Source organism: Notechis scutatus, chromosome 2 (genome assembly GCF_049901735.1).
Source record: "Notechis scutatus isolate UNSWTSFEM ecotype Mainland chromosome 2, rNotScu1.2, whole genome shotgun sequence".
In the NCBI taxonomy this organism is placed as follows: Eukaryota; Metazoa; Chordata; class Lepidosauria; order Squamata; family Elapidae; genus Notechis; species Notechis scutatus.
Window position 1 is genome coordinate 202,667,117 of NC_142010.1, and position 26,111 is coordinate 202,693,227.

Here is a 26,111-nt window from a genome sequence, read left to right on the forward strand (position 1 = left end):
AGCAGTCTTCCTAACTATTACAAGAATCCTGTAAAATTGGTAATTATATATATAAAGTTTCATTCTTAAAAGCTCAATGGAAACAAGCAGGTGCAATAAATAATAATTCCTTTGTATGATATCCTTCATATTGCATCAACATCAGGAAAAAGAATCCCTAATCCCATAAGAAAATATTTATGTGTCTTTTTTCTCCTACAGTGCCAATTTTAGTTAATTTTGACATTCCAACAAAAAATATTTATCAGCTGCAACATTGTCACATTTAAAGAAAATTGACATTTTTTTTCAAATGTTAGTTTGAACTGAAATTTGAAATATGACTTAAGCAAGGAAGTGACAGCTGAGCCATTGGTTTTTTGGGGTAACAGATGGTAGTTGTTGCAAAAATGAATTTCTATGAAATCTCTGGTAGCATGAAGCAATTGTATGTTTAAAATTCCCATTGGGTGTTGGAAATACAAATAAAAAAAATTCTCAAATGGAATACATGTTGAAATGTGCACCCTATATTTAAAAAAGCTTCCAACCCAGAGCAATTTTTCATGATGATGTTCTTGCACCTTGTTCCTATTATCCTTTCTTGTGAATAGCTTCAACATATGCTCCCATCGCCTTATGAAAGCAGACAAGCTTAACTAATCGCAGAGTTGCCAGCTCAGTGGCTTTTGATAGCTGATCAATGCCTTCAATATTAAGTGGCCACAGAGAACCTTCACTGTGGTAAAAAAATAAACAAACAAAAAACCCCATTTTTACCATGAAAAGACTGGAGACGCAAACCTTTCTTTTCATTTGCCAAAGAACAATGTAATCTGACAAGAAAGAGCTTAAATTCCTCTGGGTGTTTGCATGTGCATGAGTGTGTCCATTCCGCAGTGCAAATTATTTTATACTGCATGATGCTAGTACCACTCTGAACTATAACAACTGTTTGTAGATAAAAATTAAAAAAAAATCCTAGTCAGAAATAAACTGACAAAATGTACATTCTTCTCTGTTAAAAAAGTAAATAAAATAACATTATTTAAATTGTGAATTATCTGTAAGACATACATTACAGTTACATAGATACATATCAATACAGCACATTTAATCTGCCCAAAATGATTACAAAGCCAGTATGGATGCTGTGAGATACATATACATATATGTACACATATCTCACAATGACTATAGCATTCATAATTGCACTAGGCCTACTATTTTAAAATTACAAGATTTCATGATTAGGGAGCAAAAGCAATCCAAGTTTTCATCAATTCTAATAGAAAGAATTAAGGATCAATGAAATCTTATTAGTAATATGTTGTAGATCATCCATGAAGCATTATTTTAAAAATGTTATACTGGGAATCTGGACCTTGTGCCAGTAACACTAAAGCTTGGCAGATTGCTCCTACACTTGAGGTTTAGTCGTAATTTATCGCATTCACTGTCTCCTCTGTTGCCCCAAAGTATAATGCAGATAAATTATTTTAAACCTAGAACTGCAAAAATTACCTTTTAGAAAAATTAGTTGAATTTCGTATCTGACTTTTCTACCCCGTTTACAATTTTCCAAACTGACAATTTTTATTTACAGAGTTGTTTTACACAAAACTTTAAAAATCTTATTTCAGCCCAAAATAAAGAGCAAGAGAGAGAAGAGGAGAGAGGCAGAGTGAGAATGTCTATCAAAACAGGCCTAGTTTTTCCCTCCCATTCTTATATTAAAACTGATATATTTACTCAGAAACCATTCTTCTGAATCCACTGGACTTGTTCTCAAACAATTATATATAGGTTTAACCTTCCATTTTGTAATTTCACACACAAATACAACTTTATATGTACATTCATTCTCCCCCCCTCTCTCTTTTAGCTATTTTGTTTTTTTCCATTAAAAGTGTCTTAGTAAAGAAGGAAAATAAGAACAGTGTCCAATCTTATAGCACTTTAGATACAGTGTTAAACCTGTTTTTTCATTAGGCCATATGCATATGTATGTAGCACCATTTTTTCTAATCATAATGTTATGGGGGAAGCTTGGCATTGAGAAATGGAATGCTTTTTAGTACAAAGAGGAAACAAAAAAGCTAAAATCTCGTTTTAATATTTGGCAGTTGTCTGGAAGAGATTCCCAATCAGTTAATTTGGCATCTTAAATCATCATCTTATATTTTGTAGTCACTATGTTTATAAGAAGAAAAGAGCCAAATCTGGCCAATAGTTTCTGCAAAATTTTTTAAAAATCTGAAATTGGGATGAGAAAACTAGATAGCTTAATTTAAAAACTAGTCAAAACAGAAGTTCCAGGGTATAATATCTCCATGGTATATATTTAGCATCTGTGATTAAGAAGCAAAAAAAAAAAAAAAAGGAGGGGGAGAGGTTTTCCCCCTGAAAAATTGGTTTTGGAAGAGAGTAAATGCAAGTTCAGATTAAACAGCTAATCTGTTTCAAAAATGTCCTTTCTCAGTAATTTGTTGCTATGTTTCTAAGTAGTTTGTTGATTTTTCTATGGTACTGTTATGGATAAAAATCTATAACACTGCTATTAATATTCCCCATGAACAACATTCCTTCAGTGTAAAGTTGATATGGAAAGGTAGGAATACTTTACATCTGCCAAAAATTAAATAAAATCAGAACATCAACAGATCTGATCCCTCATGAAAGTAGCTTCTGATGGCTTAAATTCTAGTGACAGGTTTTCTCCTCCCACCAATCTAAGGACACCTGAAAATCAAATTTGTGGGGATAGGTATTGTACCTGAAAAAAATAAATCAAGACAGACACAGGCAGAGACAAGAGGAGGGAGAGCCCAACTTGATTTTGCTTCAGTCACAACAACAACAACAAAAATCAACCCAAACCCCTATCATTTTGTGAGTGCACAACTGAGAATTTAGAACACATTAAGTCACAAAATTTTGACTTAAAAAAAGAGGAAACGAGCTGTGAATGTAGTTCAGCATCTTTTGTTTCTTTTCCTCTGTAAAGTTTAAATAAAATTGTAATATTTAACTACAAACTCTGCAAATATTAACAGAGTCCAGGCCAGCAATAAATTAGTATTACGCAGATCATTTTCACAAATAATACAGTCCCTCTTGAATATCTTCAATTGCCCCAAAGTGGGTGGATAGAGATCTAAGAGGCACAGTTAGACCAAGTTGTACTCCTTTAGGTTTAACTGTAAGATAGTGTCCTTGACAGCAGCAAAGACGAAGCGGATATTCTCTGTGTCTGTGGCACACGTGAAATGGGAGTAGATGATTTTTTCACTCTCAGGATTCAGGTCAACAAACATCTTCAAGATAAATTCTCTTGCTGCCTGTGCATCTCGCTGAGGTCCTGTTACACCGGAAAAGAAGTAGGTTGAATTTTATCTTTAGAAAAATAGATAGCCCTTGACTTACAACTATTGGTTTTGGGACATGTATTTAAGACGGTTGCATTGACCCCGGGAGGGGGGGTTCATGTGATGACCTTTTGCAACATTCTGACAAGCAAAGTCAATGGGAAAGCCAGACTCACTTAACAACTGCAATGATTCACTTAACAATTGTGGCAGGAATGGTTATAAAATGAGGCAAATCTCACTTAACAACTGTCTTGCTTAGCACAGAATTTTTGGCCTCAGTGTGTTCAAGGACTTACCTGTAAATGGCTATTATCACACTGTGGTTATATCTAAGCAAGAAATGAGGACTGAATATTGAAGGGTGGAAGACAAGTTGTGGACTGGAAAAGGATACATCCCAACATCTTAATCAACAATCATGGTAACTTGGAGAATTGACATTTAACCTTTTAAACTAAAGATGGTTAAAAACAAGCCAAAGACAAGAATTTCACAGTACATTACAATGAGAGCTAATGTACTACTATACTTTAAACAAATAGAAAAAGTATAGGCGGAGAAATGATTGAGAAAGAAGATAGGGGCCTCATTTTAAAACAAGATTAGAGTGACTTATCACTGGGAGATGGATGAGTACACCAGGCAATGTAGCCCTTGGGAAAGAAACATGTCAGCTTTCAAGGGTGGAGGGGAAAAATAACTCTTCTCTTTGCTTCAATTATTGGAACATTTTTCAGTAGGTTTACTGTATCTCTCTCCACTTCCCAATAAGTAGAGGGACAAGGCATAGAAAGTAGAATTATCAATTTAACAAACCACATCCTTTTAATAAGACATGCAAGTCTCCCTGTATTACATGCAAATTGGGTTTATCCTATTCTGTTAATCCCATGAGATTAGGAAGAATGACACTCCAATTATGTACATATGCACAACCAGATAATTTAATAAACAAAACATGCTCCAGTCATATGGATAGAATTTCCTCCACCTCAAATCTTATTCAGATGAACTGAAGACACAAACCATGGTATGTCCAAGGGCTGTTTTTCTGGTTAACAAATAACAACTGACAATCTGAACATTTAGTTAATAATGCACCATTTAATTAGAAGTTTGGGAATGGTGGCCACAATATTACAGAACTACAGAAGCTTGTTCTCACCTATCAACTGTATAATGTTGTCTTATTGTTGTATTCTATCTGCACATAATGTCTTATGAAAAAAACCCACAAACCTACCATCATACTCTGGGAAATAGTCAACTAGATGTGAATACATTATTTTCTCCTCTAAAAGGTCTTTCTTATTTAAGAATAGAATGACTGAAGAATTCTGGAACCAGGGATATGTGATAATTGTCCTAAATAGTGCTTTGCTTTCCTCCATTCGATTCTGGAAAGGCAAAAAATAGACAAGAAACATTAACATACCTATAGTGATTGTTTCAAAGGCACAGTAGATGCACAAATCATATAATTAATAGATACAGGCATATGTATAAATACAAATATACGAATGGATGAATCTGGAGTTCTGTTTAAGTTCCAAGGCTCAATTTATCTAATCAATTAGAAAATAACTGGAGGTTTGCATTATTTCTCATATTCCCCTCTAGCACATGGTTTTCCCCTTTGGTTTCTTGTTTAGCATTACTCATAGGCTAAAGTGATTTTAAAATCAGTTTACTACAGGATATTTTCCCCAAGATGAAACTTCCAGGAAGAAATGGTGAACTGAACATAGCTCCGTCAAAAATTGATGACTCCAATAAAATGAAGACCCAGTTAAGACCTACTCTTCATATGTCTTCTTCAAACAAGGCAAGGACCTGGAATAACCCACAAATGCTCCATATAGTTGCTTCTCACAAAAGGCCACAAGATAACAGTCTGATATGGGTTTAGAGTTCTGGGAGACCTGGGAACAGTCACCTTACTCAAAGCACAGTCAGGATCTTTGAAAGGACACTGGACAAATATACTTTCTTTTTAACTCACTTTTGGAAATGGTTATTATTGCCCTTATAATCATTTTTGGAAATCGTTTTTTAACTGCTTTTCAGCTACTAGAAACCCTTGGATTGACTTCTACAGCATTGGGAAGGTTTCCTTCAAACCTAGCAAAATAATTTTAAAGTAAGATTTTAGAATTAGAATCCTTCCCACAAGAAAATGCTTTTGTTTTGAATTCTCTTTAAAAAAAACCATGATAGGATGAGACTTTGAAGGTGGACACTAGGGGGAACCAGAAGGAACTAAATATTACATTTAAAGGAGCGGAACACTTAAACATGACTTAAAGTACTAATGCAGAATGAAGGATTGAAAGATATTTTTGAGCAACTGGCCCAAATGTTAATTTTAAGACTGTCTATGTTGGGTGTGAAAGATAAAGTCCACGCATGAAGGTCCAATTAAATGGATTTATTACTACTCATGCCTAATGGTTAGTACCTGGTAGGAGTTAGGTAAGGGTCAATGGAATTCAAGGTGCTTTGACTTAGTTTGCTTATGGCTATATAGATTCTAGGCTGATCCTTCTTTTAACTTTTCCCCCAGTGTTTGCCATTCCTTCCTCTACAGTTTACCTGTATAGACAGACTATGTTTAAGACATATTAAGGGATGTATAAATTAAAACAAAACAGGATTGACACCAGATCTCAAATGATGAGATTTTAAGGATTTGTTTGTAAATAAGTGGTGGGATAAGAAAAGAAGAGATCATCCCAATAAATATTAAGTATCCCATAAAGGATGTTCTCTTCTATTTTTGATTGAACCCTAGGTCCCCCACTTTGATTCTAATAGTTTGTAAACAAAGAAATGTTTTATCTTTAAACACTGTATCATTGCAGTCAGGGATTATTGCAGTTAGATCGCTGTAGGTTTTATTATATAATTTGGCTATAATTTAATCAGTTAATCCGATTGGTAAATTTGCATTTTTCAAAAATGTCGCATTTCCAATTGTTTTTCACAAAAAAGCTCTAACAGCATAAATGGAGAATCAAAATTAGTAAATGATTTTTAAAAGAATAAAGATGTGTGCACAAACACATATAAATATATTTTGCACCTTAGTATGGCTCCTTAGCTTCTAGATAGACCTTTTAATATGTGTTGGCAGTAGTTCATTACAGTAATTTCATAAGGCACCTAAACGTCTCTATCATCTATTAGTCATTAGGCTGTTTTTTCTCTTGATCAGGATTACCCATTTAATTAGTAATACCAAGAACAGAAGGACAATTCTTTGTATACAAGACTGTTCTTTAGTTCTTTGCTTTCATAAATTTTGAATAGAAGTTGCTTTGATGCTATGCCCTGTTCATTTCTGCAGACACAGCATCTTTTGTGAACATATGCTGGTCTAAATACTTGCACACATACCTCCTAAAAAGAGTTATCTAAAATTCCTGGGTTTCAAACTACTCCAAATCCACATTTTTAAATACTCTGTGTCTTCTCTATACATTTCTACATTTTCATCTTTACAAAATAAAACTGTAGGTATGGCACTTAAGAATAATGGACAGCTTATCTGCAAATATCAACACTTGGTTTCAAATACTTTATCATACAGTGGAATCCCCCAAATTAAGATATTTAATCTTTGCCTATCAGCAAATTACGACCCCTGTGTTTTTCATTTAAAGCTAAATCAATTGTTTGCTCTCCTTAGAGTTAGACAATGTAAAACTTTATTTTATGCTGAACCAGGTAAGTATGGCATTCTTATGGGCTGCCATTATGTTAAAAATATGAACACTAATTCTAAGGAGGTGTGACAATTGCAGAGATAACCAGTTTTCAAAAGATAGTTTAAGCTAATGGTATATTTTTTCAGATAGTTTCTATACACATTAGTTTGCCTTAGCTGACTTGAGGTATCCTCAGTAGCCATTTCAAGTAGGTTACAAATTATTTAATTTTTAACAGGAATATTGAAATTCCATCAGGCAGATTGAGCAAAATATGTTTAAGTGTATTCTAAGGCAGGGGTCTCCAACAATTTTGATAAAATATGACACTTAGGATTAGGTAGCATACATGTATAATGCAGTTAATGGGAAGGTCATAGAAAATTAGCTATTTATTATTATGATCACTGGAAAAGCTTTTATAGCAAGATTGGTGTTAGGAAGGCTAATGTTATGTTTTAGTAAAAATCAGTCCTCAGGCAGCTAGTGAACAGATCTGTGATTGTAAACAAATAAAGTAAGGCCAAGAATAGTTCAAAGTGAGCTGACTTTTTGTACAGTTGACTAATCAATAAGCTGATGACCAAATGTAGGCAGGATTAGATGCTCCTTCTTTGTCTTTATTATGGTATGTTCGATTGCCTGATTATGTGCCATCAATCATTATTGACTCTTATTCTGCACATTAAAATAGCAGCTATAATTCCATACATGTATTTTGAGGCTTCAAAGTTGTAACATAATTTTACCAATTTATGACAATAATAAACATTTTGATTATAACCCTAGCCCTTTATCAATTATTATAATGCATAGCAGATTAATTGAATTTTTTAAAAAATAGTGAAATGAGGTTTAAATAGGATCTCAGACATTTAAATAATTTTCAAACCCTATTTATTGGCATTGTTCACAAAAAAAATAAGTAGATCTAGTGTGTAATAATCCTGTTTCCAAAATTTTCTTTCCTTCTTAAAGAAGATCACAATATGCAAACTGTTATATTTTATTTTTGATCCTCTAAAAATATTAGGAAGATTTATGGGTATCTTTACTGTATGTTGAAATGTTTTGTGGATTTCTCTGGAACATTTGTCTTCATATTTGGGGCTAAGATTTAAGTGCATATCTTAATGTTTGGGAGCTTTATGTCAAAATGTCTGATGATATCTACCATATGGCAGTTACTGCCTCATTGAGTTGGTCACAAATTATTCCAGTTCCTTTTTATTTGGAATACTATTCAAGGCACTGCTGATAACTCTACCCTGAGAGCTGAAAATGCAAGCTCTAGTACTAAAAGTAAAAAAGCACAGTGAAAAAAGGGAGTAAAAGTAAATGTAAAGGAGATCACACTAATGATAACGGGCAGAACCACCAGCTTTAGAATAGACAATGAAGACATCAAAATGGTGGTTAGCGTCTTCATTTTAGGATCTACTATCACTGGTAAAGCAACAAGTGGTCAAGAAATACACTGCAGACCAGCCCTTGATAGACCAGCCATGAAAGCCTTGAAAAATGTATTCAAATACCACGATGTGTCTATATATACCAAGATCAGAATCATGCAAGCCATGGTACATGGCATATTCTGTGTCCTCTATGGAAGCAAAATATGAACTTTAAGAAGCAGGATAGGAAAAATGTTGATGTTTTGAAACTTTTATGCTGGAGAAAATTCTTGGACAGCCAAAAAAACAAACTGATGGATCCTCAAACAAATCAACCTTTAAAGGCACAAATGGCCAGGCTCAAATTATCCTACTTTGGACAGATTATGCTAAGGCCAGCTCTCTGGAAAAACATTGTAACACTGGGAAAATGGAAGAGGGGAAGAGAATGGCCAACAGCAAGATGGAGAGATTCCATTTCAGTGGCGATGGCTACACTATTGGGAGCCTCGAAATAACAGGTTAGAGATAGATTGTCATAGAGAAAATCTATCCATGTCATCAACAGGAGTTGAAAATGGCTTGATGGCATATAATCAATCAGGGCAGATCAATATTACTGTACATTCAGTAAATGTGGCATCTATTGTAAATATCTTTTGTTATAAACTGAGTGAAAAAATAATACAGAAAATGGATAGGATGGAACAGAATGATGTGTGGCTGCACACATAGGGGAGGTTTTTTCAAGTAATCTTATTAAAGATTATAATTATTATAGTAAAAATGAATGCAAACTACAAAGAGATAGGAAAATAGAACACGTAAAAGTTACAAAGGGAAAAATAAAGAATAGAAAGGGGAAAAAAGAAAAATAAGAATAAAGAAAAAAATTCCTTTCTGCTATAGTTATTGATCCTAGTGAAAGTTACTCCAAAGTCTATACTTCCCATTCTCACAGATTTTAGGCAGCTAAGAATCTAAACATATAAATTATTCCAGGAAACCTCAATTGCATACAAGCATAACAAGCTATTCCTTGAGCAGGAACTTGAATTTAATAGAATTCCTAAATTGCAGGTCACCTCTGAATAAGGAAATATAAACTTACTTATTTGCCAATATTTTTCATGCTGATGTGCACATTAAAATTAAGCATATGTGAAATCTCAATCATCTTTCTTTTGCAGATCAGAATATTTCTTGGTATGGTCAATTTAAAGTCATCCAATGCAAAATACTATAATTTCTTTTTAAATATATTTTTCTATTTTGAATAAAGCTATAAAGAATATATCTTCCCCAAAACTACAGGAATGCATCCCAGTCCCATATGGAGACTAAATGTTTATTTAAAACATTTACATTAGATAAAGAAAAAACTTGGGAGTATATATTCACTTAACGAGAATAGGGATTTGTAAACTGTATATTCACTTAATGACTACAATATAACAACTTTCTGAGCTAGAAAGTAAAGTAGATAAGAAAGTCCCCAAAGAGTCACACATTTCCTGATGTACTTTATTAAAGAGTTTGAAGTTTACAGTTTATCGCAATAAATTATTCTATAATCCTTACTAAATATAATGCAGATAGACACAGATATGGAAAATTGGCATTACTTAATTTGAGATGCAGTTATTTCCAAGCAACGATGCACATATCTTTGGAGTTTTGGATGTCAAAACTAACAGGGCAAGCTATTATATACAAAAAATATGGGCAGCAAATCCCACATTGACTTGGACGGATGATGTTAGCTAGTTGGATAATGAAAAGCCTACAAGCAATAACCATGCTCAGAAAACAACGAGAACTCCACAATTCAACCAGGAGCTAGATACATTCTCTTCTATTGGAAGTACATATTTTTATTGCCACCATTATCTTAATAGCCTATTTAATTAGGATTTTATGCGGGCAAAGCATGTTCCCATCACTGAACACTGAGCTGTTTCCAGGTAATAGAAGATTTCCATTTGATCATGGCAGGTAAGAAAAGGGAGAGTGGGAAGAAGAGTATGTGGCTGATTAGAAGTTGAACTGCCAGTCAGTATCACTCTCACATCCTTTCTCCAATGTCTATGTTCTCCCAAATCTAAAGAGGCAATTCACCATTCCCAATATAAAAGAATCTTAAAATTTTCTATGAAGATCCAATTAATCTAGAATAGCAGTTCCAAGTAATGTCAATTAAATATGCTTCCTGTGTCATTAAAAAACTATTACTCACAGGTCAAAAATGCTACAGAAATCAGAAAGCAATAAGGAAAACTGTTGCTAGTTGTTTATCTTCTTAAAACATAACCAAAAGAACAATCAAAGCAGTAACAACAGAGCTTTGTTTAATTATTTATCAATTAAAGGGCTAAACACATAAAAATGCAAAGCAGGATTACGTTGTATCATAGGGTCATCTTAATGACGCTAAGGGATGAGGAGTTTTCTTTCAGAATAGCTTGAGATATTCTGTTGAAGTTATTAACACAAAAGTGACCTCTGACATTATAAAAATAGAATGTTCCCAACGGATTGTGTTCTACTCAAGCATAAAACCAAGCATAAAACAATTGCTCTAATTTAAACAAAAGAGGATTGCACAAAGAATTAATGTTTTAATTCATAATTTGCAATACAAAAATTCCTTTACTAAGTAATATCATTGCACTTTTTAACTCTTCCAGAGCTGTATTTTCCTTTTTTTTTTCGTTCCTTTTTTTTCTTGCAAATGCAGAGTCTGCTTTTTTTTCAGATTAACTGAGTGTTGTTGATCCACTAATTGTGACAAGAATTATGACCAGCTTGTCACTCTAATCTAAAAGAGAATGGCCCAAAGTCACCCATACAGATTTCATGCCTAAGAAGGACTAGAATTCACAGTCCCTGGTGTCTTAGCCACCAGACCAAAGTGGTTTCCAATTTTACTTTTATAAATATCTCATTCCAATATATTTCCATTGTAAATGACATTTTGGGATAAGTTGCATCAATAGCAAAATTTCAGAGTGGAGAAAAGAAAGAACTGATGAGAAATGTAAATAATAGGGCTCCGAAGTGCTCCAGATCTGATACAGAAGAAGTGCTTTGAAATAGGCAAGAGTATCAACACAGGGACTTCTTAAAGCAATTATTATTGCTTGCAGGATCTTGCAGTTATAGTGACAGCCTCCCTGCAGAAACTATGCAATCCTGGAGAATAAAATTATGCTTTAATGATAGGTATACATTCAGATTAAAGCCTATTTAGAAGCACTTCTTCCAAACTAAATCCAGAATTTTCACTGCCTTCATATTATGCCTGAATTAGGTGTCCAAATGCTTTCATTTCCTGGTTCTGAAAAACATTTTCATAAATAGAAGCTTGTCTTCTTTTAAATTACTGAATTTGAACATATAAGCCATCTTTAATCTGCCTAGCAAGGAAAGTTAACAAACTTCCAACTTGGAATTTTATGCATGTTTCTGTTTACTTTTAAGGGTATTAACAACAAAGTCTACATAATTATTCAGGCTTGAAGGATTAGTACAGGCATATTTCTACAAGCTGTGAAGAAAATAAAGAATATAATATGAGACCTTTGACCAGAGGTCTCTAAACTTGGCAATTTTAAGACTTGTGGACTTTAATGCCCAGAATTCTCCAGCCAGCTGGCTGGAGAATTCTGGGCATTAAAGTCCACAAGTCTTAAAGTTGCCAATTTTGAGGACCCCTGCATTTGACCTTTTCAATTAGCACTTGCCAAAGCTAAGGGCAGATCACATGGCAAAATAGTTTGTGGACTGTTGGTTCATCCATACAGCAGCATTGAAGTGCTTTTATTCCATGTAGGAGCTGGCAGAAAAGTATTATGCTAATTGAGAAAAGGCCAGACAAGGAACAATGGATGGAAACTGAACAAGGAGAGATTTAATCTGGAAATAAGGAGAAACTTTCTGACAGTGAGAACGATTAACCAATGGAACAGCTTGCCCTCGGAAGTTGTTGGAGCTTCATCACTGGAGACTTTCAAGAAGAGATTGGGACTGCCATTTGTCAGAAATGGTGTAGGGTCTCCCGCTTGGTTTACACTAGATAACCTACAAGGTCCCTTCCAACTCTGATTATCTGTTAAATCTGTAGACCTAAGAATGAACAGGCCTTTATGAAGGGATCCTAAGTATATATCATATAATAGACATCTATTAATTTGGGATTATTCTGCTTAGAGCTTAACTAGTTGAAATAATGTTAACATAATTTTGTTTATAATTGATTAGTTACTCGGAGATAAAAACATCAATTAACATTGATTTGTATCTATCCTTTACACTGCCATCACTCTGCTAAACAACTAATTCCCACAACACTGTCAAACTACTTAGTAAAACTGTATTACTATTATTCTTCTCATCCTTTCTATTACCTATCTCTTCTCACTTATGAGAGAAGTGAGAAGTGTTGCTGGTATCTTTATAATTTATATTGTTTTATTTGTTTCCTAGTATGATTTGATGCTTATTAGTAACCTATGACTAAGTCTTATGATTCTTCATGAATGTATTTTATTTTTTCTTATGTACACTGAGAGCATATGCACCAAAGACAAAATTCATTGTCTGTCGAATGATACTTGGCCAATAAAGAATTCTATTCTATTCTATTCTATTCTATTCTATTCTATTCTATTCTGTTCTGTTCTGTTCTGTTCTGTTCTGTTCTGTTCTGTTCTATTCTATTCTAAATAAGGTGTATTAGTTAGAAATGAAAATGTAATTTTGGAGAAGCAGAATTTCCAGTTTTAGAGAATAGAAATATTAGTTAATGTCCAAAAAGATTGAAGCGTCACCATTAGGATCAATGTTTCTGAGCACAATATCTCAAAACCAGGATGAAATCACAGAAAACATATTTCCTGGTCATAGAATATCACAAAATTATATGAGGGATTTTTGGGAAAGCAATTATTGCCTTAATTAGAAGCATACTTTTCAAGGGCATTTGATGATGGCCTACCTCATTGTCTGACTCCACAAGTACTTGATCATATTCGCTAAGAGCTACTAGAAACATAATGGAGGTGACATTTTCAAAACAGTGTATCCATTTTCTTCGTTCCGATCGCTGTCCTCCCACATCCACCATTCTGGAATAGGAGCAAAATTAATAGAAATCAAAACAATGTACAAATACTAAAATGTTGGGGCATGTTTTCATTATTATATTATTTATATGCTACATGTCAAAGATCATGACAATAGAATGGATACATCTACACTTCAGCATTCTGCAAATGTTTACATTGACAGCAAGCATACATTCTGGTGGTGCAGTGATTAGAATGCAGTATTGCAGGCTAACTCTGCCTACTGCCAGGAGTTCAATTCTGACCAGCTCAAGGTTGATTCAGCCTTCCATTCTTCCAAGATCAGTAAAATGAGGACCCAGATTGTTGGGGGCAGTATGCTGACATTGTAAACCATTCAGAGAGTGCTGTAAAATACTATGGAGTTATATATAAGTCAAAGTGCTATTGCTATTCTGCTTTGAAGGGACATCCAGATAAATGAGATAAGTAATGGTGTAGAAACCAACCCAGCAGCAACTTAATATTCCTGAACAGGATTCAGCACCACTATTCCAGAACAAATTTATTGCATAGAAGTATAGATACCATTGACAGACTGCTACTAATCATACTGATGTCAAATTTGCACGAAGTGATAACATAGTATCAGCCCTTCTCTTGAAAATATAAGCCAATTAAATCTTGTAGTGGCTAAATCAATGGTAACGGAACAAATTAGGGACACTGATAATCAGAGGGATATCACCAGTGTTCCTGAATTTTACCATCAAATATTAAACTACCACAAGCCTACCATTTAATGTTTTTCCTCCTGGACTGTTGATTTCATAACATTCCTTATCCCCAGAGACTTTGCACTTATGGCTCTAGGCAGGTAGAAATTTTTGTTTTCCTTATATGATTCCCTGATAGGTGCTTTGCTCTTCCAAATTATTTCCAAATTTAAGGGTCACATAGACTAATAAAGCCAAATAACATCTTTAATAACAAAATGACCCTCTTTTATTTTGCTTCAGGACTACAGTTAATGAAACTCAAAATACAAAGTTCATAAGAGGTTCTTTAGAATATACATTTGTATAGAATAGGCACCATTTATCAAACTTTGTATTTCAACAAATCTACAAATGAGCAAAAGTTGATAAAGCCGCTACCATTATATAAGTTAAACACACCTTTAAAAATGAGTGTAATTATTACAATTGAAACAGGAAGGTTTTTTTGTTCAATATGGTTAAGAGTCCAATCTTTTCCAGAGTAACTGTAATAGTAATAGTCTTTTATGTATAATGACAGAATAATAAAACAGGGGAATTCTTATAAAGACACCTATATTATTTTTCCAGTTTATGTTCTTTCACAAGATGAAGCAGAATTAATAGTTAGGATATTTATAAGAATTGGTAGATTTGATCTATAAATATATAAAATACCATTTGTCTGCAATTTATAAACTATATTCATACCTTACTCAAAAAAGCATGTTGTTTATGACTTAACACAATACTCTGCATTCTCCATTTTTGATCAGTGTAAAATATTAATTTAAACAATGAACATTTAAGAGATTGAACTGTTTTGCCTAAATTGCTACTACTAAGCCAAAAGAAGAAAGGGAATGGGAGAAAAGAATACATTTCCAAAATAGCATTTTCTATTGGTGCAATTACTTAAATGTATTTTTATGCTTCTGGTACGAAACCCCTCTCCCCCAAAACAAACTCCTCTGAAGTAGCACTTTAAAGATTAAAAAAAACTTTTATCTACCTGAAAATAACACTTTGTAAGTCAAATGGATATTCAATGATTCCTGTAGTTGGAACTCGAACTCTAAGAACATCTTGTTGTGTGGGTAGATATCCAGGGCCTGCTATGCGGTCCAAATCGTTAAGATAACTATAAATAGAAGAGAAACATCAGGAGTGAAAGATAATGCCCCACTGACAGAAGGAATTATATATAAAGATAAAAAAAGCAAAAGAGTTTTGGATAGGGCAAACTTTGGGGAAAAAATTCTTGAAAACATAAATTTATAGCAGAATAAAAAATATGTCTGTATAGATTTTATAACTTTTACATTGTTACTAGAATTTTTCATGATTTCCAGAATGTTCAAAATATCAAAGGGTGACAATTTAAAATGTGTTAACCTGTCCTGGCAGTCTTGTTGTACAAATTATGTTCAATGTGAAAGAGATGTGGATTGGTAAGATTCAAAATGTGAAGTGAATTGGATCAAAGTGCTGAATTTGATATAGAATAGTTGTTCGCTACAGGGTGAGGTTCTGCCTTAAACACAGAAGTTTTGTGTGTTCTTTTTCTATAAATGAACATCTAGCAGTGGAATTAAAGAATAAGTTTAATTATTGTTAAAACAGTTATTGTTAAAACAAAATTGCAATGATATAACATTGCAATTTAAGTTAATTATGGTTCTTTAGACGGTTCACCATCAATTGGCTCAATGTAAATGTACCATGTTTCTCATAAAATAAAGCCGGGTCTTTTTTTTTTTTTGAGCCCCAAAAAAACGGCTAGGCCGTCTTTTCGAGGATGTCTTAATTTTCCTCCCACGCGCAGCCTGGTGGTAGTTTGTGTGCATGTGTATTTACACCCTTATCAGTGAATGGCTGTGTTCCCACGACACACACGCAGCCAACCACTTTCCATCCTGTGCATCGTGCCAGCTCAGCCTGTGCGGGTAGATCTTGGTCCAGTGCATTGGCAAACCTGCAGAGCTCCATTAAGCGCCAAATTCGGCATGCCATGTGGACATGCTCGAGCTCAGATCAAGCTGCAGCACTTGGAACCGTTACTCAGGAGGCCGCTTTCTTAATCTGCCCTGCTGACTGCTGGGTCGCTTAGAGCCCCCGGACCCGGCAATGCACAGCTTCCTGCCACTGCACGAGAGACAAAGGCAAGCCGGCTGCCTTTCTGACACTCACTCACGCCGCAGCTGGCGCTCCGCCAGCTCCTCTTTCCCCAGTGCGAACACCAGCTGACTGGTCTCGCACACCAATTTTTTTCCACCCTCCCTAACCTCCTGGGATTTTCCCAAGTCTCTCAGCCAGACCTTTCCAAAAGAATGTAGTTGCACCATTCAGGTGTGGTGGCCACGACCAACCTGCCCCGACCTCTTCCCTCGACAAGTTCTCTTCGGAAGTCCGGGGGTTGTTTTCCAACCCATGGACTCCAAGCTCGCAACAGGGCATGGGACCACCAAGGGCCCAGGCAGCCCCGTCAAGCTTCAGGCGCTCCCAGAGATGCACAGGATACAGACTCTCTGCTTACAGAGCCGCCGCCGAAGTATACACAATGGTGCCTGCAGGCGCTCGGAAGGCCGAAAGCGCAGCCCAAGTGGGGGCTGCTCGCTGTCGCCCCGGGGCCCAGCAAAGCTGGAATCTGCTACCTGCCACACGAACCCAATAAGCAACCTTGCCCCTGCTTGGGGGAAAAGGAGCTGGCAGAGCACAGCTTCTCTTCCCCCGAGCGCAGGCAAGTCTACTCATTGGGGTTTGCGTGGCAGGCGGCGGATTCCGGCTTTGCAGGGGCAGGGGCAAAAGCGTGCAGCCTGGCTTGGGCATCGCTGGGCTGCACTTTCAGCCTGCAAGGCATGGCCAGCAGGAGGCGCCGCTGCTATGTAAGGTAAGAGCGGCTGGCGGTAGCGCTGGAAGCCAGGCTGAGTGGGGCAAGTGAGCTTGCGGTCCCCGAGAGGAGCAGGACATGTGAGCTGGGCTGGGTTGCTGCTGTGCCCGCTTATGCCCAGAGCAAAGCGTTGGTCAAAGGTTGGCACGCCAGCAGCAGGCTTGGTGGCTCACTCTTCTGCGGTCCTGCCGGAGGCATCTCTGCCAAGCCCTGCTCTGGCTGCCTGAGGGGACGTGGATGGAGTCCGTTTTAAAGTCAGCTCCCACGCCCATGCCGGGGCTGTGGCAGGGGAGGGGGGAGCCAGTGCCCTTTGCGCAGATGGGAAAGTGGAAGCATCCACCTCTTGGTGCGGCCCCGTCTTTCCTGTACAAGAGCCTCCAGCAGCAAAGGTAGTTGGTGGGAGTAGGGAGTTAAACAGGGGCATGGTCTCAGTGAATGCTAGACTTTGACATTATCATTTTTTTGGGCTAATGTTAATTTCTTTCCCATGGGTCTGCTCCCTCTGATTCTTGGAGAGCACTTCAAATCAACTTGGTTAAAAAAAAAATATTGGCAAGCTTTACTCCTTAAGACTCTTAAGGAAAGATTTGTTCTTTCAAAGACTGAAAGACTAAGCTTCCCAAATACTGGATGTTATCCTTAAGCAGTGTATTTGGGACAGTAACCTTCAAACCAAAATGTGGTTCCCAGTTTCGCAACCCAAGGGGGTCTTTCCAAGTGAGTAAGTGACAGCTTCCTACAGCTCTTCTTAATCCTGAAAGTTCTCCATTTTGCTTGGCACAGTTTCTTGCTGTTATATTGGGGTAGTACAAAATTACTCTCCCACATTAACACATATGTCCTCGGGGAGGGAGTAGGGGTCAGTAGTAGTCTTCTTCATGGCTGTCTACAAGTAATCCTAGTTGGCATTTATGTATCCCATTCTGAAGAAATTCCCTGGTAGAAAGCATTATTTCAATTTGTTGCTTATCCCATGCTGATATTATTTGGCTATATCTTTCCAAGTTTCTTCACTTGCATATAAACCAGCTGACTGCCCTTGCATTTGAAAATATATATTTCTTTTTTCATCCTGATGTCTATACCTTATCTATATCTATAAGCTTTCTGACAGATAGAAAGCAGCAGGTGAAATTAGGTAAAATTACATCAAATACCCATACAATTAGCACAGGCCTGTGTGCTCTCTCCTTTATTCTTTTCTCTCTATGCATGTCAAAGGATCCCTCAGTTAAAGTACTGAAGTTTGCAGATGATACAACAGTGAATGGTCTCATTTGAGACAGTGATGAATTTACATAGACAGGAGATTGAACAACTGACCGTGTGCTGCAGCTGGAACAATCTGGAGCTAAAAACACTTAAAATTGCAGAGATTAAAGTGGATTTTAGGAGGAGCCCTCCTACTCAACCACCTCTTACAATATTAGACAACACAGTGTCAACAGTAGAGACCCTTCAAGTTGAACTTGAAATGCACGCCTAACATTAGAACCATCATTAAAAAGGTGCAACAAAGAACGTTCTTCCTGAATCAACTCAGAAAGTTCGGACTGTCCCAGGAGCTGTTGATACAGTTTTACAGAGGAATTATTGAATCTATAATTTGTACTTCTTTAACTGTCTGGTTTGGTACAGCAAACAAACAGAACAGGTACAGACTTCAATGGACAGTTAGGACTGCAAAAAACATAACTGCAATTAGCCTGCCTTCCATCAAGGACCTGTATACTGCACAGGTCAGAAAGAGGGCTGAGCATGGGAAAACAACTAGATGCAAAGATAGTTTTTCCCCTCATGGCATCACTCTGCTGAACATCTAATTACCATAGTATTGTCTTATGTCTACAAATATTTACCCACATTGTATGATTGCTTTAGTATTATCCTTCTCATCTTTTCTACTATCTTCTCCTTATGATTATACAACTTTGCATGTAAACTGAGAGCTTATGCACCAGACACAAATTCCTTCGGTGTCCAATCACAATTAGCCAATCTCTCCTCTCCTCACCTCTCCTCTGGCTGGTTTTGTCTGATTACTGGCCTTAGGGTCATAATAAATGTTTGACTGACTGAATTGAAGCTATTTTTGAGCCACAGTGGTGCAGTGGTTCGAGTAGAGTGCAGTACTGCAGGCTACTTCTGCTGACTGCCAGCTGCTTGCAATTTGGCAGTTCAAATCTCACCAGGTTCAAGGTTGACCCAGCCTTCCATTCTTCCAAGGTGGGTAAAATGAAGACCCAGATTGTTGGGGGCAATATGCTGACTCTGAAAACCACTTAGAGAGGGCTGTAAAGAACTGTGAAGCAGTATATAAGTCTAAGTGCTATTGCTATTTTCATTATACTGATTCCATGGTTTTTTCCCCAGTGATCTCATGTTCGTCAGGTAACTTAGTAGAACACAGCATATATGGAATATATATATTGCACTGGCACGAAGCCGAAAGCACCAGCCTGAGGATGGCGAGTGGGACCTCCCCGAAACGTCGCAAAGATAGTCTTAATCTTATACGGGAAAAGACCCGAACACCCCTAGACCGACATATATATATATTTATATATATACATATTCATATTCTTAGATTTTCGCAGGTATCTATATGTATGGTATTCAGCTTTGTTCGGGTATTTTCCCACGTCACAATACAGAAGCCTGATGATGGCAGATGAGATTCTGCCGAAACGTTGCTACAACTTTAAAAGCACAACTATAATGACGTGAGAAAATACCCGAACAAAGCTGAATACCATACATACATACATACATACATATATGTATTTGTATACGTGTGTGTGTGTGTGTGTGTGTGTATATATATATATATATATATATATATATATATATATATATATATATATATATATATATATATATATATATATATATATAGGTCTAGGTGTGTTCGGGTCTTTTCCCATGTAAGATTAAGAGTATCTTGGCGACGTTTCGGCGAGGTCCCACTCGCCATCCTCAGGCTGGTGTTTTCGGCCCAGCCACATACATTGGACAAACCAACAGGAGAATAAATGCGCATATCGCAGAACACAAAAACGCAGTCAGAAGAGAAGAAAATACTTCCTCCCTCTTCCAGCACCTTAAAGCCACAGGACATGAAATTAATTTCGAAGGAACCAAATTAATATCCAACACTGAACACTCCAGCAAGAGAATAATCAGGGAAGCCATCGAGATAGAGAAACACCCCCATAACATGAATAGACGGGACGACACCTCCTGCCTACCAGATATCTGGAAGCTAGCCCTCACCAACAAATGAGTCCCAGCCACGAAAACCAACATCAGACCCGAAACAACACGGGACACCACCGCCAATCCCCCTCATCAGACCTAGGCCCAAGCCCATCCTATAAACGAAGGACAACCACCATCTAGAAAACAGACCACGGCTGCTTCGCCAGCTGTCGCACCCCCTGACCCCAAAACCAAACAAGCTGACACACGCCAAGAACACAGACCTAGACCCCAAACTCAAAGCCAGTCTAAAACCCAGAATGCTACATCACGGCCACTCGCTCAGGATATCACATCAGAAAACTCAGGAAATTACACGACAAGAACTCAAGAAGTTGCAACACAGCAAATGACCCAGGATATCACAGCACAAGACCAAGGATACCACAGCAATAAATCTCACAAGGTCATCACACAACCCATTACCCAAGCCATTACAACACAGGAGGCTAATGGAAAAGAGATCAAAACACAAACGACCCAGGAGATTACAACGCAGGACCCAGGCTACCACAACAAAAGAACTCGCAAGCCTATCACACAACCCATTATCCAAGCCGTTAAAACACTAATGGAAGGCTTAAAAGGCTAGTGGAAAAAAGATCACTACAAAACAAACGACCCAGGAGATTACAGCACAAGATCCAGGATATCTCCACAACAAAACTCACAAGGCCATCACACAGCCCATTATACCAACATCAACTCCATCAACCAATCAAGAGGCAGTAGCGCAGCCAACCAGCCCAGCACACCAGCCCCCACCACCAGTATTTATAGAGAGACGGCAGTTCCGATCACACACTGCATGAAGCCGAAAGCACCAGCCTGAGGATGGCGAATGGGACCTCGCCGAAACATCACCAAGATACTCTTAATCTTACATGGGAAAAGACCCGAACACACCTGGACCTACATACCTGTATCCGTGAAAATCTACGAAAACAAATATGTATGTATGTATGTATGTATGTATGTATGTATGTATGTATGGTATTCAGCTTTGTTCGGGTATTTTCCCACATCATTATAGTTGTGCTTTTAAAGTTGTAGCAACGTTTCGGCAGAATCTCATCTGCCATCATCAGGCTTCTGTATTGTGACGTGGGAAAATACCCGAACAAAGCTGAATACCATACATGTAAGTACCCGCGAAAACTTAAGTGTGTGTGTGTGTGTGTGTGTGTGTGTGTGTGTGTGTGTGTGTGTGTTGTGTGTATGTATGTATATATATATATATATATATATATATATATATATATATATATATATATATATATATATATATATATATATATATATATATATGGCTATATATAGCTGAATGCCATACATACATACATACATACATATATGTGTGTGTGTGTGTGTGTATGTAATGTATATGTATATGTTTGTATATACACACACATACATACACACACACACACACAACATCACTGAAAAAAGTGACTTATGACTATTTTTCACACTTATGACCATTGCATCGTGTCCATGGTCACATGATCAAAATTCAGACACTTGGCAACTGATTCATATTTATGACAGTTGCAACGTCCCGGAGTTTGTGATCTTCTGACAAGCAAAGTCAATGGGGAAGCCGAGTTCACTTAACAACCATGTGACTAATTTAACAACCGCAGTGGTTCACTTAACTGTTGCAAGAATGGTTGTAAAATGAGGCAAAATCCACTTAACAACTGTCTCACTTAGCAACAGGAATTTTGGGCTCAATTGTGGTTGTAAGTCAAGGAGTACCTGTATGCTGATATTGTAAAACACTTGAGAGAGTGCTGTTATGACCATTATGAGGTCATATATAAGTGCTGTTGCTATATAGACTGTCTCAACAACGTATAGTTTTAGTCTTCCTGTGAAGTCAGTTCCCTGATTAGTCTACCTTGTAGGAATGACACAAAGGTGAGATAGATTGTTGTAAACATTAAATAAATAAATAAAAACAAGCAAAACAAACAAATAATGGAATCTACGCTACATGAAAGGACATATGGGAGCAATTTTGAGTCTTGGTATCTTATAGATACCAAGGAAGTAATAAAAATGTGCCAATCACATACAACACTGTTCTCCCCATTGCCCCTGTTTGATATAAAATCTTTCTATCTCATGTACACAGAAAAGGAATTGGACAAATTCACAGCAAAATAATTTACAAAACAGCCATATATGACAAAGTACCCAAAGTAACTAAGTTATAGACTGGCAAAATTAGAATTTTAAATAAAATGATTATTAAGCATAAATATAAACTTACACGTCAGTAAATGGATGTCCATTTGGACTATTTCAATTAATAGAGATATTTTCAGAGAAAACTGGGAGGTGGCTGACCCCCAAGATTTTACTATATTGATTTGTGTAATTTTCCCAGATACAAATTTTTGTATTTTGTATCAGAAACTGGTCTACATCTTGTCCTTTTTTTTTTTTTTGGCATGTTCTATTGGGACAGTACTCCTTTTTGCTATGGTTGTCTGATACAGGACACCAGCTTCACTTTCCTGAGCCTGTTTCAGTACGGATTCAGGTGGACCAAGCTGGAGTAGATCAACAGTATCCCATTATTCACTCGAGATGAGTCGACTAAAAATATGCTTCCGGCTCATCATAACTGCATCAATTATGTTATTTTTGTAACTGATGCCCAGATTGATCTCCATCCTCAATCCAATTCAGCTGCCAAGCAAGGTGACACATAATACAGTCTTCTCCCAGTTAAATGAAATCACAGGGAGCTATATTTATCCTCAGGAAACTAATGTATGTGGGCATAAGCCTAACTGCTAAATTTCATTTCTAATCTATGTGGGAAAGAGAAAGAAATACAAAGACCGAGAAGAGAACACACAGATCTACTGGTAAGTCAATGCATCATCCCAAATTAGCATATCTTTAAAATAATTTAACTTTAGCATTAAAATATTTATTTATCTAAACTGAAACTGGATTCACAAATATTAATCTTCACGATTAAAGAGCCATATAGCTACATTAAATTGCTGAAAATGAGGCTTCTGGATCAAGAACCTAATTTTTTTTTGTCTCTGTTTAAGATGATTTCCTTTGCAGACACAAATGCTTTCTTGGAATTGGATAGTTTTGCCCTGCTTTTAAAGTATTTCTAGCAAAATGATTACTGCCTTATTTAAGAAGTTCTTAAGCTGTGGGTTACATTCTAGATAGCTGCAAGCAACTGGCAGATAATAACAAGTTATTGTAGTTTAAAGCTGACCAGGCTTCTGCAGGAAAAGTGAGACCAATGTCAACCCTCATTCCCATTTTGTCTAGATAAGGCGGTAATAAGCTTTCTCAAGAAAAACAAGAGCAAGGGGAATTCTAAGAAACGGTTAAACCTATGAGTGCTGTGATTGGTTCTGGTAGATTTCATCATGGCATCTGGACTATATCCATAGGCTTGGGATTTTCTGTAGAACAGCGTTAGTGAAGTACAATATTTTAACCATTATTTTAAGCTAGCTTGTTACCCATGCTTCTCATCCACGCTGTGCTGAGAGTCCAGGAATGAGATATGACTACTCCTTCTGATGTCACAGTACTGAATCTGCCACTATATAAAAAGCCAGCCCCTAGCTGGCTCCCCAGCTAAAGAGCTAGTGTCTCTGGATAGGAGAAAGAGCTAAAAGCAAAAAATCATCAGCAAAATGAGAGGCTGCAGCAAAGATCAAGGCCAAGGCTTTAGCCCCCAAGAAGACTTCTAAATCTGAACTCAGGGCTGAGAAACAAAGGCATGCTGCTTTAGAAAAACAGTTTGCTAAGACCCTGGATTAGATGAGGAGTCGGATGCAACAATCTTCCCAATCAGGGGAATTTTCAGGTTTGCCCAGAGGTTATGGCCAGGGCGGGGGAGGCTGAAACTAGCTCTGCCAGCCACCTTCAGGCTTGGTCCCCAGAAAGGGTAGAAGAGGAGTTTCTGCCCCAGAACTTAAGAAGGTCTGGGCCCAACTTCAGGCAGGCTGCCTGGGGTCCAGGTTCCTCACACCCCCTAGATCAGATGATTCAAGGTGGCCTTAGGCCTAGGCCTAAAGCCACCTTTACTCCCACTGCTGCAGGCCTGCAGCCAGTGGATCCTCCCACAGGAGTAGGCCAGAGGATATCAGGGACATGGTTTCTGTAGCCATCAGACAGGGGCTAGTTGAAGGATTCCAACAGCTACTCTGCCCCTTTCTGTTCCCTGCTTTCTCCCAAGGGCCCCCATCTCAGAGGGATTTTCCCAGGCAACAACGGTTCAGTTGCCCATTTACCCAATATTGACTGGGGCGAGTATGAGGAGAAGGATTACATAAATCCCTCAGAACACAATCACTCTTCCATGTCAGGTAAGATCAGGGATCCTAACTTATCAGAGGAGGAGGGGCTTAGGTCTGATCAACCCACATCAGCAGCGATTTTTAAACTTTCTCTGTTCAAACCGCTTCCGCACAAGGCCTTGGTCACAGCCCAATTAAGTCCAGAGGAGGTGGCTCCAGAACTTCAAGCAACTTCTAATAACCATGGGGACTCTCTCTTCTCAAAGCCAGTGGTCCATACAGAAGTTCTTCCATCCCCTCTGTTATTTCTGGATTTGGTCAAGGAGCAGTGTGCCTCGACTGGTGCAGGGCCTCAGCTTCTTCACACAACAGGCGTTTTAACAACATGGGCCCTTCCTTGGCCAACGCTGTCCTGGTTCCAGCTGTGGATGCCCCGGTGGTTGCCTTGTTTTCAACATCAGGCACCCTCACTGAGCCAGAGGATATGCTCAAGGCAGAGGACAAGAGGTCAGAGCAAACTCTCAAGCGCACCCACCAGGCAGTGGCCTGGGCAGCCTGGGCCTCCACAGCAGCCTCGTTTCTTACGAGGGTATCTCTGTGGTGGTTGTTCCAACTGCAAGATCGGCTTCCTACCACCAATTTTAGGTCACATCAAGACCTAAATAAAATCATTGTGGCAGCAGAATTCATGGTGGATGCTACACTGAATTTGGCCAAATTTGCATCACGGGCCATGGCATCATCGTTGGTGGCCAGGAGGCTCCTCTGGCTGCAAAATTGGCAGTCTGATTCCTGCCAAAAATGGAAGCTGGCCTCTGCTGCATGCACCGAAGAAAAACTGTTCGGCGACACCCTGGAGCCATACTTGGTGGAAACCGGGAACAAGAGAAAGGTTCTCTCCTTGGTGGGGAAGAAGTCAGAGTATCATCCAGCACCATACTATCAACCTTCTTCCTTCTGTCCCAAGTCTTCCGCTCGTTTCTCTCAGGGCCAGAGAACCTCCTGATCAGGAGCAATGACCTGAGGCTGCAGGCAGGCAGCAACGGACCACCCTGGCCCTTTCAAGGAGGTTGTTCTTTCTGACGCTCTAAGTGAATGCCCTTTCTCCCCACCCATTGGAGGTCATCTGGCCTTCTTCTACATCGGATGCCTGGGTGCTCAGGATGGTGAGGTCGGGTCTTTGCCTTGAGTTCTTCTCTCCACCCCCAAGTTTTTTTGTCTGCTGCCTGGTTTCTAGGGACAGCTCCAAACGGGTCCTCATGGAATCGGCCATTCAACAGCTTGTGGACATAAGAGCCATACAGTTGGTTCCAATGGATCAATGAGGGCTAGGCTTCTACTCTCATCTCTTTGTGATCCCAAAGGCCTCAGGAGGGTGGCAAGCCATTCTTGACCTGAA

At 37.9% G+C, this 26,111-nt stretch overlaps 1 protein-coding gene across 1 annotated transcript in view; it reads right to left on the reverse strand.

Moving 5' to 3' along the window:
* Positions 1 to 1,496: 1,496 nt before the first annotated feature.
* LOC113416890 (guanine nucleotide-binding protein G(q) subunit alpha) overlaps positions 1,497 to 26,111 on the reverse strand; it is a 97,112-nt gene continuing 72,497 nt past the window's right edge. Inside the window, exons 4-7 of the mRNA XM_026675006.2 lie at positions 15,288 to 15,416; positions 13,448 to 13,577; positions 4,594 to 4,747; positions 1,497 to 3,340 (exon numbers count right to left, since the gene is read on the reverse strand). Coding sequence (XP_026530791.1) covers positions 3,150 to 3,340; positions 4,594 to 4,747; positions 13,448 to 13,577; positions 15,288 to 15,416 — 604 coding nt within the window. The 3' untranslated portion in view covers positions 1,497 to 3,149. The remainder of the gene's footprint in view (positions 3,341 to 4,593; positions 4,748 to 13,447; positions 13,578 to 15,287; positions 15,417 to 26,111) is intronic.